Source organism: Mesoplodon bidens, assembly GCF_964165515.1.
Source record: "Mesoplodon bidens genome assembly, chromosome: 14".
NCBI lineage: Eukaryota > Metazoa > Chordata > Mammalia > Artiodactyla > Ziphiidae > Mesoplodon > Mesoplodon bidens.
In genome coordinates, this window is record NC_138170.1 from 38,141,333 (window position 1) to 38,157,733 (window position 16,401).

A 16,401-nucleotide genomic window follows, 5' to 3' on the forward strand; every position below is an offset into this window, starting at 1 on the left:
ATGTCCTAGACGTCAGAGTCCCACGGAAGCTTCCGTGGGACAAGTCCTGCACCCGGCCGGGAGTAATGCCCCACACACCACTCCTCCACCCGCGGGGCAGGCAGGGTGCGTGGCGGCCGGCCAGGCATCTTGACTGGTTTCCCTGCAAACCAGCAGGGGAGAATTCACTCAGTCCTCGCGTGAGGGAGCTGGTACTTTTCGTTCTATAGCTCTCGTTTCCTCGGGGAACAGAATTGCTAGACGCAATAGGTGCGTTGTCTTTAGTCTTCCCCGTTCCCTCTGAGGGCTGGAAGGGGTTAAATCTCTGGCTCCGGCGCCGTGGGAGAAGGTGAGGCAAGGGGGGTCTGAGGAGAGGGGGTGAGGACTGCGTGCCGGAGAGGTGTGGATGGAGGGGATCGTTTCCTTCCTGTGGGAGAGGCTTTGTTAGCAAGGAGGGGTGAGTGGGAAGTGTTTGGGGACCCGACTGAAGGTGAGAAGGGCTTTCTTGGTTGGCCAAAGGAAAGACTGGAGGTTAGACCTGGGGTTGAACTTTCCAGAAATCTAGAGTAGATTCCACTGCTGAGTGTATCAGTAGCGCGATGAAGTTACGAGCGCCTTTCTTTAAAAATCCACACCCCACCCCCACCCCACAAGACGAATGACACCCTTCTGTATGAAAATGAGTTTTAAAAGATCCCGGGATGTGAGACTCAGCCTGGTTATTTTTCCTGCTCCTGGCCTGTTTGTAATAAATAGTTTCTGTAATCGTCCGAGAAGTGAAAAGAAAAACCATCTTCTCTAGTAAACCAGAGACGGGGCTAGTTACCATTGATTTGTGGAGCAGGGACTCGATCGCCGTAGGATCCTGACACCTGGGAAGAGATTCTCTTGCAATGATATGTTCCAGCTCTTTGGGTAAAGTAAACACGTAAACGAAAAGCAAACATCTTAAAGGCAACCGACAATGAAAACCTTACAGTACGGGATGCATTTCTCAGGGTTTGGTTTCAAAGATAATAAATCTAATATGGAACAACTGATTTCTGATGTCTTATGAAATCCTGTCATTTCAGCGCTGTACATCAAGATGAAATAACTAAATTTAAGAACGTATTTTTTCCTAATGTTAACGCGCTTGGGAAGTAGCTAGATTGTTGCTAGGTGAAAATGATCTTGAGAAATTTGTAAGGCCATTCGATTACTAACATAATTACGAAAGAGGGTTTTGTTTTGCTCTTTTAAGACCTCTTCAAATTACTCAAGACAGGAGATTTCCTAATTCTGAAAGGGTTTGGAAACTTTAGAGCCAAGAGATTATAATGTGTCATTTATTGACTAGCGTGATACCTTTGTTCTAGTGAACCTACTGGAGAAACAAACATTGTCTTTAAGCCAAAGGGTGAAAAAGCATAACTTAAGTCTCCTGGGAAATCTTTGATACAAAGTGTCCCTCTTAAGCACTCACTCTTGGATTTATTTATTGGACACGAGGATTTATTTGTTTCTCTTTCTGAGTTAAAGGTTAATTCTCAATTAAATGAAATCCTTGACCTTAGCTAATGGAAAGGCGGAGAAAAAAAGGACGAGATAGAAACAGTTTCTCTGTGAGGGGAAAGAAACAGTTTCTCTGTGAGGGGAATGCAGTTGGGATATACTTTAAATGCTGATAATCAGCTCCTCGAAGAATCCCAACCCCTTATCAGCATCAAACTATTAGATTAAATGAGCTGGGGGAAGGGATTCAGATCGTTTGTAAATAACAGTGATCACACAGAGCTTCATTATGCAGAGGGTGTTCTTTACATGTTCTGTACTTTCTGGAGCTCAAATTTACTTAGGCAATCCTAAATCAGTTTCCCAATCTGGGTGTCTGAAAGTTCTCACTGGTGTGTCCAGAGAAGCTTGGTTTTCTTCCCTTCCCCTCTCTGACAACTCACGTATTCACCTGAATTAGAACCCAGCCACAGGCAATCTGGTTTTTGTAGTCCTGCCTGCTGACCTTATTTTTATGGTGAAGAGTTCCATAGTACTATCTATTTTCTGTCAAGGATCTATTCTTGATAAGTGGCCACAAACATTTAGAAACTTGCAAGTAAGTAGTGGGTTTTAAAGGGTTAGAAAACACAAACTAATTCTAAGAGTCACATCTTTATAGTAAGCAGTTGGTAAGAGCTTCACCCTCCACAAATATTAAGTTCATTTGAATTAGAAACTGAACAATCTTTTATCTCTATGACCTCAGTACCATTACCATGCAATCGTAGTTTTATAAAATATCACTAGTTCCTCATTTTAAAGTAATGTGAGCTGATTCATTCATCAGAAGACCTTTTTTTCCCTCCAAACAGAATGACTAAGTAATTTAATTTTCATTACCCCCCTCCTTCCTGGCAACAAGAACCCATTCTCTGTGTAGCATTTACTTCCAAGTGAGTTTGTTCAAATTGCAAAAAAGTGGCAACTTGTTTTAGACAATAATTACTCCAAAATATTTTGCACTTAATTTGTTTTTGTTGGAGTTTTTACTTGTGTATGAAAGGGGAAGATTTTTCTCATTTTGCTAATAGTTCATTTTTATTTAGTTATTATTTCATCAAAGTAAAATTGATGTTTTTGAATCTGATCAGTTTGCTTTGAATACTTGACTGCTTAACTATCATTAAGGTCAGTCAAGTATTACATAACGTAGACTGATCTGATTATTTTTTCTAGCAAACTCATTTCTTATTTCTAACAGGAAAGTTTATTGAATTTACAACTCTGTGTTCTCAAACAATACTGAATGGTACAAAATAAAGAGCAAAATTACACTCTGTATTCTTGTTTTCATTACCCTCCTTAGAGACAGCCATTTTTTATTAGTTTTTATTTCTTGTGATTGATTTAGTTATGTTGATGCAATTTATCATAATCCAGAATGTTAAAGTCCTTGACAATTAGAAACTTTTACCTGATCCATCTAATAAATTGCCTTCAAGTTTTTGTTTCAATATGGATATAATGAAAGGGACATTATTGGAGAATACCAAATAGTGATTTTCAAATATAAATGTTTTATCTTTAAAGATTTTTATCTTTAAAGGTGACCATATATTTGTCTGTGAAAGTAAAACACAAAAGGTGCTCATTAGTTTTACTTTTTCTTTTTTTCTAGCTGTAGTTATTTAATATGTTTCCACTGACTGTGGAAAACAAGCATGTGGCCCAGTTGTTGCTCAGTACTGGTACCTGTCCAAGATGTATCTTCAGATTCTGTGGTGTGGATTTTCATGCACCATACAAACTTCCCTGCAAGGTAAGGGTATTTTCTTTCTTTCTTTCTTTTTCTTTCTTTCTTTCTTTCTTTCTCTCTCTCTCTCTCTCCCTTCCTTCCTTCCTTCCTTTCTTTTTTAAGTTAAGAAAGGGTCTTAAATCAATACCTGTGTATTTGAGGGCAAGTATCTGTTCATAACTCTTCATTAAATTTTTTAAAAAACTATAATAAAGTAGTTACCAATAATGGTAACTTTGGAATTGCCATTACCATATAAAATGTAAGTTCCTTCTTAAGTGATTATATTTAACATTTAATGTAGTGAGATCTTTGTGAAGCAATTCACTGGTGCATTTAATGTTTGCATAGATCTTTCCTAAAGAATATCTAGACAGAATATCACAAAATAGTGCGTCTCACCAGATATTAGTAAAATGTAATGGGGGGGGTGGAAGCATGGTGGGTTTGGTTGCCTTTTTTCTTTTTCTGTTTTCTGTATTACCACTTGTATTTACAGATAGGTGTTTGCAACTCCCTAGAAGTAAATGCTTATTATCATTTACCACTATTAATAGCAAAAGTAATATACTGAGGTCTTTGACATTTATGGTAATATACAGAGAGCTTTGACATTTAATAGAATATTTCATATAAAATATATAACATTTTGTGAAATATATTTTATTCTAACAGTGATGTTCTTTTCAGAGGCAGATAGTAATTATATACATATGTGTAAATATGTACTTATAAACAGTACGAATACACCACACACACACACACACACACACACACGCACATATTCAACTTCCTATAATTAAAAAATATTGCCCAGGAGTTAGCAATAGCAGTCATTTCTCCTATGTATTAGTTTCTATTATTTTGGAAATAATTATATCCAATATTCATATAACATTATTATATGTCAAGCTCTCATATAATCCTCACAATAACCTATTAGGTAAGTACATACTATGATTGTCTCTATTTTCAGATGAAGAAACTGAGGCACAGAGAGGTTAAGCAACCTGCCCAAAGTTACACAGCTATTAAGTGAGCAAGCTAGGATATGAACTGTCTGTCTGAATCCAAAGCCTAGAATTTGGAGCTAGAAGACATGGATTTGAATCCCAGTTTCACCACTTTCCAGCTTCAGTTTTCTTCTCTGTAAATGGGCGTGATGGTAACATCCACCTCACAGGATTTTAAGGGATAATATCTAATAAAGTATGTGAAAATACTTTGAAAACTGGAAATGGTACATATGCTATGATGATTAATATATACATTTATATTCCTTTATACGCATAATGACTATGAAGTAATAAGATTGAGTTTGTGTAACTTGTCTTACAATTTTTTCAGACACATTTATAATCTATTATTTTATACATATGTTGTAAGTTTTAAAATATATATTATAGAAAGAAACTTAGTGTTACCAACTTTTGTATCATTTTATGTAAATAAACATGAAAATATCTGAGCACTTTTCTGGGTAAATATATTTTGATACTTTCTATTCATGTGATATATGTACACATGCATGTATCTGTACGATGTTATATTGACATTATAGGTCTTAGGTAATAATAAACATATTTGTGTGGGCCATAATATTCCTGTATGTGTATATGTGTATGAGTATGTATTTCTCTGTTAAAGATTTAATAGGAGATCTCATGTCTTAATAAAATGAATTAAATTTGTTTGAGTGAAAGATTTTTCCCTTTAGAGTCAGTAAATTGTAATATGAGTGAATTTCAAAAGGATATTTATTCAACAACTGAATAATAAAACCTGCCCAATTTAGACAAAACAGAAGAAAAGTCCTCTGAGTATTTAGATGAGTGGAATGTCTGAAATATGATAGTGGTTTGAAAGGAATGCCACTTCTTACATTCCAATACAAAGAGTGACAGAAATTAGGCAAACCAGAATGTAGGAGAGGGCTTTTTTCAATTAATGCCTGTAAATGGTTTGTAATTATTATGCCAAATTTCAGCATTGCCAGCATCTGTTTGCCTTTGTTTAGTAAATTGCCTAGAAATTATTTTTACTTAATAGACTTCTAATCTATGTAACTTTTCATATTTCATATTAAATATTGTACATATGAAGTTTTAGTGGTTGTGAGATTATTAAATAACCTAGCATAGATGGAAATTCAGTTTGCATTTCTATTTGCTAATAATTAGAATTGAAGTTGGGTGTTTTTGTTTTTGTTTGTTTGTTTTGCTGAAATTAGCAAGTGAATGACCCTCACAACAGAACTACAGACCAAATTAATAAATTTGTTAATGGAGTCTTTCCATCTCAGATTTAGGATTTTAGCTTCACTGATGTATGAAACTCTTTTGAAAAAATATTCACACATATATTATAGGAATTAGGTATTCTCTTTTAAATTCTCCTGAAGGCCAGTGCTGGCTAATAAAACTAACTGCTCCAGAACCGATATAAGTCAGCATTGTATAAGTCTGTGATATATCATAATTTTCATGCTTCATCTTACCCTTAAGGACATTGTCAAAGTGTCATTACTTTTTTTTTTTTTTAATTAACTTTCCAGGAGTTGCTCAATGAACTGCAAAAATTTCTGGAAACTGAAAAAGATGAATTAGTTTCAGAAGTTCCAAACCCACCTCCCAAGAAAATTCGACTACAAGGACTAGAAGATGGGATTGATGGGATGGATAATCTGAGTCAAAATGGAGAGGGAAAGATCTCGATTATTGAAGATGGAAGCATTGCTTCCAAGAACTTAAATTTAAATGTATGCAATGTATGCCTAGGAATTCTTCAAGATTTCTGTGAAAAAGAGTTCATTAAAAAGGTAAACTGTTTTTTTATTAATGTGCGATTCGTAAAGATTTTCAGTTCTAAGGCCTAGAATTCTTGTATCCAAAGGAACAGTGCCATTCGTTTCAACTTGTTTCACACAAATGGATCATTAGAATGTTTTCTTAATTTTTTTTGAAAAAAGCCTACTATTCTCAAATTACCTTTCTATCAACATGTCTGAAAATTAATGAAATATGTATCCATGTATTTCAGTTATGAGTGCTGTTCAATTGAACAAAAATGTAGCAGTTTTCCCTTTGCTGTTTAACATAGCTAAGGAGTTAGAGAAAAGTTCTTCTTTAGTCATACCTTTTAGTGTCTAGAAAAGCCTAGTGTTACAGCCTTGAGGACGGTACATGATTAAAGGTGGGATTGCGGGCTTCCCTGGTGGCGCAGTGGTTGAGAGTCCGCCTGCCGATGCAGGGGACACGGGTTCGTGCCCCGGTCTGGGAAGATCCCACATGCCGCGGAGCGGCTGGGCCCGTGAGCCGTGGCCGCTGAGCCTGCGTGTCCGGAGCCTGTGCTCCGCAACGGGAGAGGCCACAACAGTGAGAGGCCCGCGTACAGCAAAAAAAAAAAAAAAAAAAAAAAAAAGGTGGGATTGCTTTTTGTTTCCAGGTATCAAGAGTGCCTATTTGGCTTTATTTTATTTAAAATCTTTTCTGAATTACCAGGTGACTTAATAGAAAAGTATTTTGTTATTCAACAGGTTGTTCTGCAGGTGAGTCCTGGCTCTTTTGGCACCTTGTGATATCAGTCCTCAGGGTCATATTTGGCAAATATTTGATTTCAGGATGTTTGTGAGAGTTTCCTACTCAAACGTAAAAGTTTAGAAGTTTTGCAGTGTCATCTCCTGGACCAAAAATTCATGTTATAAAGATTAGTGTAAAAATTTCAGCAATTCCTGGGAATTTATATAATACTTTTTTATGTAATAAAAAATACTTTTTATGTAATACTTTTTTAGGTGTGCCAAAAGGTTGAGGCCTCTGGGTTTGAATTCACCAACTTGGTATTGTCAATCTCCTTCCCACCACAGCTATCTGTAAGAGAGGTAAGGTCATTTACATACATAAAACTATATGTGAAGTACACAATAGAAATTTCTAAAAAAATAAGTATAAATATCCCTTCCCATATTATATTTTCACATTTTATGAATTTATTGAATGACTGAAAGCATTCATTACTATAGTTGCTTAATGATGTTGAGTGAATGAATGAGAAAAGGAATTATTGGTTCAAGTTAGTTTATTCATCACAGTACTGCCATCTTTTTAAAAGGTCCTAATTCAGTAGCAACATTCATTGAGCGGCATGTTGGTCAGAGAAAGATATTTGACCAGGACTTGAGAGATCTTTTGGGGCAGATGTATGTGTTTTATAATGGTCCTAGGATAAGATCATTTTAATTTTGATGAGCCTTCTCTTTTCCAGAGTAAAATATAAAAAGACGGCACCTCTTTTAGTCAATGGAAAAAGGGAGAGAAATAGCCTCATATTTATTTTAACTTTTTTCTTTTGGTAAGTGAAATAAATAATAGTAGTCATTATTGTAATGTTCCTATGTGTAGAAACTGATGTGAAAACACAAAACTATCTTTGTTAATACTGTTAAATGTAGTATAGAGAGAATGGCCTCTGTAATCTCAAATTATAATGAGCTGTAAACACATCCATTTATATGTATGAGGTATATTTTCCCTAAGAATCCCAAAGCATCACCTTACATCTTATACTGTCATTTTCTTCGGGTGAATATGTTTATTAGTCCCTAAAAGGCTAAAGATTGACTTAAGACTTGTTGAGGCTGGATAAATGATAGAGAAGAGCTGGGAAGTGAAAAAGAATAGAGTGATTTTAAGTAGTATCTCTGTTGATGACAAGATAATGGAGCAAATGGAAGAGTAAAGGCGGTGATAATGATAATACTGAGGTTTATAAACACTGAAAGTCATTTTCTAGTCAATCATCAATGCATTTCTCATAGATAGGTCATCTCCAGGGTCCAATTTTGGTGGAGAAAAACAGACTTCCAAAAGCTAAGTGACTCACAAAAGCTTTCGGTGTTTGAGTAACAAAAATAGGAAAAGAAATATATTTTCTAAGTGTGGTTATATATCTTACTACCAATCTTCATCTCAAAGTTTATATTTTTACATTAAAATTTGTATTGTCCATTTTTACCACATGTGATGATTTTAACAATATTAACTTAATATTTGTTGAATACTTATGAAGTATTTATATTCCATATTAGAAATAGAAGATGCTGTTTTAAAAAAAGAATTATTCTGCATAAACTCTTCTTGCTTTTATTTATTTATTTTTGGCTGCGTTGGGTCTTCGTTGCTGCGCGCGGGATTTCTCTAGTTGCAGCAAGCAGGGGCTAGTCTTCGTTGCGGTGCGTGGGCTTCTCATTGCGGTGGCTTCTCTTGTTGTGGAGCACAGGCTCTAGGCACGCAGGCTTCAGTAGTTGTGGCTCGCAGGCTCTAGAGCGTGGGCTCAGTAGTTGTGGTGCACGGGCTTAGTTGTTCCACGGCATGTAGGATCTTCCCGGACCAGGGCTCGAACCCATGTACCCTGCATTGGCAGGCAGATTCTTAACCACTGTGTCACTAAGGAAGTCCTTAAACCTATGTTCTTATACTTGGGTTTAGAAAAACAACTGCCAAGTAAAGGATGAGGCAGGAGTGGCTTGAGCTATGTTTAATTGGAAGATTGGGATTGACATATACACACTACTATATATAAAATAGATAATTAATAAGGACCTACTGTATAGCATAGGAAACTCTACTCAATATTCTGTAATGGCCTATATGGGAAAAGAATCTAAAAAAGAGTGGATGTATGTATATGTATAACTGATTCACTTTGCTGTACACCTGAAACTAACACAACATTGTAAATCAACTATACTCCAATAAAAATTTTTTTAAAAAGAGCTGTGTTTATAGTGATGGCTTAGGAGTTTTAGTTAGTAGCCCAATGAGAATTATGGGTGTGATTAGATAAGTTCTTTGGATTTTCATCCAGATATTAGAAGTATAGTATCTGAAAAGATGAAGGTGACAATCCTTTTTTACTCAGTGCTGGCCATTCCTAGAGTACCATATTCAGATGGAATGTTCTACTTTAGGAGGAACAAATACAAATGGGAAGGCATTTTGTAGTAGTCCATGTACTAATCCCCCAAACTTGTGAATATATTATTTTGCATTTTTAAAAAAGGGACTTGGCTGAAGTAATTAAGGTTAAGGATGATGAGATACAGAGATTATCCTTAATTACCTAGGTGGGCTCAACCTAATCATGTGAGTCCTTAAAAATACCCTTCCTGGCTGAGGTGATGGTAAGAGAAAAAGGTGATTGTGGAAGAATGGTCAGAGAGATGCAGTGTTGCTCACTTTGAAGACAGTGGGAGGGAGCCATGAGCCAAGGAAAATGAGTGGAATCTGAAAGCTAGAAAAGGCAAGGAAACAGGTCCCCCTAGCCTAGAGCCTCCAGAGAAGAATATGGTCCTATTGACCCAGTGAGACCAGTGTCAGGCTTCTGACCTAAAGAACTGTAAGATAATAAATTTGTGTTTTACACCACTAAATTTGTGGGAATTTGTTATAGCAACAATAGAAACAAACACATTTAGATGAGTGCATTTAGAATGTTGGAGACATCTGAACCCCGGTCACAGGAGCTGCTGCCAAAGGAACTTGGGTTATTGAATTTGGAGAATAGATGATTTAGTGGGACGAATTTGCTCTGCTTAAATATTTGAGGGGTTTTCTCCTGGAGAGATAAAGTAATTTTCAGCTGTAAGGAGGATTATCCAAAACAGGATAGACTGTTTTCAGGAATGGTGAGTTTTCTGTCACCAGAATGTTTAAGCCAAGGCTGGGCAACTACTTGGCAGAGATATATATATATAAGGAAGTTGTAAACCTATAGTTGGTTAGACTAGAGACTTTGTTCAGCCTTTACAAACTTCAACATCCTATATAGTTTTAAGAAAAATATTTATTATAGTAATTTTTAAATGTTAACTTATATTCATGATTGATTCCTCTAAACTCCTACACCACATTACATTACTGCCACACTAAACTTACCATAGAGTGAATAACCCAGACTTATGCTAATATTAGGCTAACCTGGTGTTGATGGGAAAAGAGCATTCCAAGTAGGTCCTTTTAAAAGTAAGCACTTTAAAGTCCTGTTCTTCTAGGTTTATCTTTACTAGTACAGTTCAGTAGGGGGCAATATTGTACTATCAGTTTGGCCTACTGGCCCCACCTCAGGAGCAGCGTGTGGGAAACAGTTGTTTACTACTGACTTTTTTGGTTTTTGTTTTTAATTTTTATTGGAGTATAGTTGATTTACAACGTTGTGTTAGTTTCTGCTGTGCAGCAAAGTGAATCAGTTATACATATATCCACTCTTTTTTAGATTCTTTTCTCACATAGGTCATTACAGAGTGTTGAGTAGAGTTCCCTGTGCTCTACAGTAGGTCCTTAATTACTACTGACTTTGAATGTTAATTGTCCCTTAAATGTTACTTTGGTCGTATGAAACACCTACTTCTCTATATGCAGCTTGGTATAGTTTGAGTTTTATTTATCAAATCAAAACCTTTTTTCTCTCATTTGTTATACTTTGTAATATTTCCATGCTTTGCACTAAGTACTATAAGTTATACACAGCCCTAGAAAAGTAGCCAAAAATAAAAGCAGTACCATTTCTGTGGTAGCAGTTTATATTTACAAAATTGTTCTTTTCTTAAATTCTGACAAATGGGTATTCAAAAGACTTTGGAGTTTTACTTAAATCTGTGCAGTCTTAACCAGTTTGGGACCATCATCTCATTAAGAATCTAAAGAAAGCAATGACTCCCTTGTCCTAAAAATGCATGTATTCAGAATTTTGCATGTATTTACATAGACCCCTTAAACTCCCAGCCATTAACCTAGGATCTTTCTTAATTGGACACTCCAGTGATTTTCCCCCTCTGTAATTGATTGATGTGCTTACTTTTTCTAAAGGGCAGTGTTTTTTCTAATTATGATTAGCTCATAGTACAGAATTTGATGAAATCTCTTTGACTTCAAGTACAGAGAGCTACACTTTCAATTTCATATTGTATGTGTAGGCCTGAGCTGGCTATCTTCATTCATTAACCCAACTCTCTAATTTAGCATGCATATTTTCTACTTTTTATTCATTTTGCGTGACTTCTTAATTTTTATTTTGTATGACAAACACCCTGCTTAAATCAGTTTCTGTTCTCTCTTACCCACCATTTAGTACCAACTTAAGGTTCACTTCAATCAATAAACTTTCTGAGCTTACTAAGGAGTTTTCAGACTTTGTAACCCTATTTTTTGGTTAGGTTAGTTAGTTAAGACTTGCTTCAATCTTTATGTGGTCCATTTATCCATGCAAAGCATTTTTACAAGGTTGCTGAATGAGGCACTGAAAAACATGCAAAATTATAGCAATCACTGTCTTGGCCTCTTAGGGATTTTTCAGTAGATTTTTTATGGATGGGTTGGGGGGATGTAACCTTGCTAATGTTTTGCATATACAGGCTGCAACATTTTAAGCCATTCAGAGGACATGCAGCAGACCCATCTTCCTTATGAGAGGTGACCCCAATAGCATACCTCTGTGAGCACAACATCAGTATATGGAAGCCTGCATGATCAGAATCACAGAATCATAGATCTGTAGGAGACCTTGGTGACCATCTAGCCTCATTGAAAAATGACATGTATATGGTTGTGATTTGTCAGAGCTCTGGCCATGCCACCACCCCAGGTATAAATCCCTTAAAACCTACTGAGAATCTCTGATGCAGTCCAGGAGTTCCCAACCTTTTAATCTCTGAAAATTTAACGGATCCCCAGTGTCTGTGAATTGGAAAGAAGATATGTTTGGATGATTTTTTTCAGCCTCATAGACTGGAATTACTTCACTAATCATCTCATTCATCTCACGTGAAGGGGGGAAGACCAAAGCTTGCCCAATGTGTCACATTTATTGGAATTTGGGTGTGTCTCCCTCATTCATGCTCTTTTTTTTTTTTAATCCACACCATCTCTCCATCTTTTATACTTAGGTATGTTTTATTTACTTAACTACCTTGGCTCTATGGGCATTGCCTTTTCTTAACTACTGCACTTGTTAAGCCATATACTCGAGAAGGATCAGGGGACAAAAGAATGATAAAATCTAGGCAGAGCTGTTGCATCAGGGGGAACATGGGACTAGACATGGGAGCAGGTTCAGGATTCTGTTACTCCATCTACAATTGGGATGTGTGTCCAAGGAAGAAAAGATGAGTGACCTGTGATTAGTCAAGGTCTTTGTAGAACCCAAGTCCTCGTTAGTTTAGGGTGGGCAGTCAGCAGTCCAGCTGTCAGGGAGTCAGAGCAGGTATTGAATAGGTTTAATAACTCACTATTAGAGGGTACAGGTTCAGGGAGGCCAACAAATAAAGCAAGAACCCTTTCCTGAAGTCACTGAGCATTGTAGCAAGGAAGAACAAATCATATTCCCATGAATGAGATGCCATGGTGAAGTAGGACAAGGAGCAAGGCTAATTCTAAAAACCATCACAATAATGTATACTGGATTCAGGAATGCAGTTGGCGGAGTATTCAGACATATGTTTAAATACTTGAAGATGCGTATGTTTACTTCCTAGCTTTGCTTTTCTCTTGGGCTGAACCAGCTAAATATAGGCAGAGGAGGCAGCAAGAAAGAAAAGGTTGCTATGGCTAATCCACCGGTGTGGGTGGTTGAGAGGTAGCAGGGTGTGTTAAGAGCGTGAGGCGGCCTTAAAATTTTGAAGTTTATGTTTTAATTTGTATGGTCTTATTCTCATGAATTGTCACATTTTGCATCTTTAAAATTTTTAGTGAGAAATGGTTATATAACAGAGTTAATAGGAATACAAGATGAAGGAAATCCTTTTTCTATTTCCCCGTCAAATGCAACATATTTTCACGTTGCTACTTACCAACTATTGAGTTCCTTATCAAACTTTCCTTTTTTTCATTCAGTTTTAGGACTGCATGGCCTAGTGGACTAAGTTTCAGAAAAAGGGAGCTTCTAAATTAGACTCTATTTCAGATTTCTTTTGTTACATAGAGAAGTCATCTCAATTACCCTTTTTGCTGAGATCACCACCATGTTTTAGACTTAGTCATTCTGAACTACTAAGTTATTATTTTTGAAACATCATTCATAATTTATATATACAATATATGTATATAAAGTGATAGTTGATATGTGAAACAGCCACACCACCACAATGTATGCTTATGTTTCAGGAGCAGTAAGATACAACCCCTTTCTTGGAAAAAACAAGGGGCAGTAGCTGCCACCATTTATTATTTGTAGGTCAGTGTGCTGCCTGTGCTGTCTCATTTAATCATAACAACCCCTTGAAGTAGGCAGTGTTATTATTTCTATTTTACAGATGATGAAATTGAAACTCAAGGTTACACTGCTAATAAATAACAGAGCTAGGATTTAAACGCTCATGTATCCAACTCCAAAGTATATGCTTTTGATTATTGCTGTGCCCTACTTACTACCTACACTGTGATTTGGTCAGATAGATATCAGAAGTGGGTTATTGTGTATCTGTGTTTACAGGAGAGGCTTAGTCTAGGTTTTGACCTTTACACTCAAATGGTACAGTATCTTCAAAGTTAGGGAAAGGATTCTTGGTAAAAGTATATATATATATAAAATATATATATATATGTGGAACCAGAGCTCTTGTAATATTTTAACAAGAGTAATAATTTAATGAACATGATGATAAACCACCAATTTATTTGGTGATTCTCTAAAATTACAACTTTGAAAGTAAAATTAAAATTACATTTTTTAGCACTTTCCCACCACACTTGAGCTCAAGTTTTGTTATCAGATGATTGGAATAGGTACAGAAGAGGTTTTAAATCAAATATCTTTTTACAGCAGATGTCTTTTTTTTTTTTTTTGGTACGTGGGCCTCTCACTGTTGTGGCCTCTCCCGTTGCGGAGCACAGGCTCCGGACGCGCAGGCTCAGCGGCCATGGCTCACGGGTCCAGCAACTCCGTGGCATGTGGGATCTTCCCGGACCGGGGCACGAACCCGTATCCGCTGCATCGGTAGGCGGACTCTCAACCACTGCGCCACCAGGGAAGCCCCAGCAGATGTCTTAAAATAGAGGAATTTCCATTCACTTTTGTGAGGAGCTACTTCTGTTTTTCCTTTAATCTTAGGACGATTGGTAGGTGTGTGTGATGATGAATTATTATGTTATTCCCTTAATAATTAAAGGTGGGCATGTCAGGATTTCAGCCATGTCCTTTTGTCATGTGTACTTCCAAATATCCAAAAAGAGAGAGCTGGTGCCACCCTGAAGTCAGACAAATCCAACTTCATTATTGACTTCTCAGAAATCTCTTTCTTGAGAACTAATACTGGTACTTTCTTACCTTTAAAAAAAAAAGAATTAGTAGTATTGATTAATGGTAGTGCTACAGCTGCTCCTGCTTCTTTTTTTAAAAAAAATTAGGTTGTACTGCTTAAAATATTGGATGTTATCTTTACAAATCTTTGCTTTTATTTTTTAAAATATTTATTTATTTATTTATTATTTTGGCTGCACTGGGTCTTAGTTGCAGCACGTGGGATCTTCGTTGCGGCACATGGGCTTCTTAGTTGTGGCATGCGAACTCTTAGTTGCAGCATGCATGCGGGATCTAGTTCCCCGACCAGGGATCGAACGCAGTCCCCATGTATTGGGAGCACAGAGTCTTACCCACTGGACAATCAAGGAAGTCCCACAAATCTTTCCTTTTAAACGAAACTTTGTTTTTCCTTACCAGTATTAATACAGAATCAGTATTAGTGGAGTCTATTTTCTAGAGTAAATACCATTCAAGGAAATGGTATCTGAGAATTTTTTTTCCTAAGAAAAACTGGGTATCTTTTTCCTTGCCCTTATTTTTATTATGCAGAGTTATCTGGTTTTTTTAATATGATAAATATTTTTCAACTAATTTGGACACTCATCGTTTATAAAACTCTCATGTGAAAGGCCTTAGTTTAGCATTGGATTGTCATTTCACAGTGTTACTTCCTTTTTATTGCTCGTAGCTTTTGGTTTAACAGTTAGTGGGTCGGAGATCAGATGGGTGTATGGCTGTCTCTACAACCTTGACAAGAGTGCTCAGAGCAGGTACTGGCAGAAGGAAGAGGGCAAGTTTTTTATTTAAGAGGTATATAATTATATAAATTTTTATTTAAAAATTTATATATATGGAAAATTAAAGAGTCATATATTATTTTTATTATCACTTAAAAGTTATTCAGAGAATTCCCTGGTGGTCCAGTGGTTATGACCAGGTGGTTTCACTGCCGTGACCTGGGTTCAATCCCTGGTCAGGAAAGATCCCACAGGCTGCGCAGTGCAGCCAGAAAAAAAAAGAAAGTTATTCATGTAAGTAACTGTTGAAGTATTGATGTGATTGAAACTCTTGATTCTTTTCTCTGGTGGAATCTCAGTTTATCTCTGAGGTGGTTGTTAAAATGTTATTATGAGTATCTGGGCAGGTATAATGTGAGGGGAACTAATTTGTGGGGAAAAATAAAATGGATTTTATTTAGATGTGGTCATGAAGCATAAAAAAGATGAAATAATGAAATAGATACGTTGGTATCAACACAGGTAGCCCTTTTATTCTTATATAAAGAATCATATCACACCTATTAGAATGGTTATTATAAAAGAGACAAGAAATTGCAAGTGTTGGAGAGAATGTAGAAAAAGGGGAACTCTTGTACACTGTTAGTGAGAATATAAATTGGTGCAGCCACTATGGAACACAGTATGGGGATTCCTCAAAAAATTAAGACTAGAACTATGATATGATCCAGCTATTTCACTGCTGGGTATTTATCCAAAGAATACAAAATTACTAATTTGAAAAGATATATGTACCCCTATGTTCATTCAGCATTATTCACAATAGCCAAGATATGGAAACAACCTACATGTTCATTGAAGGATGAATGGATAAAGAAGATGTGGTATATATACACAGTGGAATATTACTCAGGCATGAAAATAATGAAATCTTGCCACTTGCAACACTGTAAATGAAACTTGAGGATATTATGCTAAGTGAAATAAGTCAGAGAAAGACAAAACTGTATGATTTCACTCATATGTGGAACTTAAAAAAACAAATGAACAAATAAAGCAAAACAAAAACAAACTCACAGTGGACTTCCCTGGTGGTCCAGCTGTTGAGAATCCACCTTC

General features: G+C 36.3%; 1 protein-coding gene across 7 annotated transcripts in view; it reads left to right on the forward strand.

The window, feature by feature from the left end:
- PUS10 (pseudouridine synthase 10) overlaps positions 1 to 16,401 on the forward strand; it is a 71,348-nt gene that overhangs the window by 122 nt on the left and 54,825 nt on the right. The window contains exons 1-4 of one of the 7 annotated variants that reach the window (XM_081254735.1): positions 31 to 249; positions 3,134 to 3,274; positions 5,805 to 6,068; positions 7,044 to 7,130. In XM_081254735.1, the coding sequence (XP_081110861.1) occupies positions 3,149 to 3,274; positions 5,805 to 6,068; positions 7,044 to 7,130 (477 nt within the window). In that variant the 5' untranslated portion in view covers positions 31 to 249; positions 3,134 to 3,148. Of the gene's footprint in view, positions 1 to 30; positions 250 to 271; positions 329 to 361; positions 380 to 414; positions 437 to 3,133; positions 3,275 to 4,312; positions 4,460 to 5,804; positions 6,069 to 7,043; positions 7,131 to 7,513; positions 7,601 to 16,401 lie in introns of those variants that run through there. The other 6 variants (XM_081254734.1, XM_081254737.1, XM_081254738.1 and 3 more) reach the window with 6 other exon arrangements.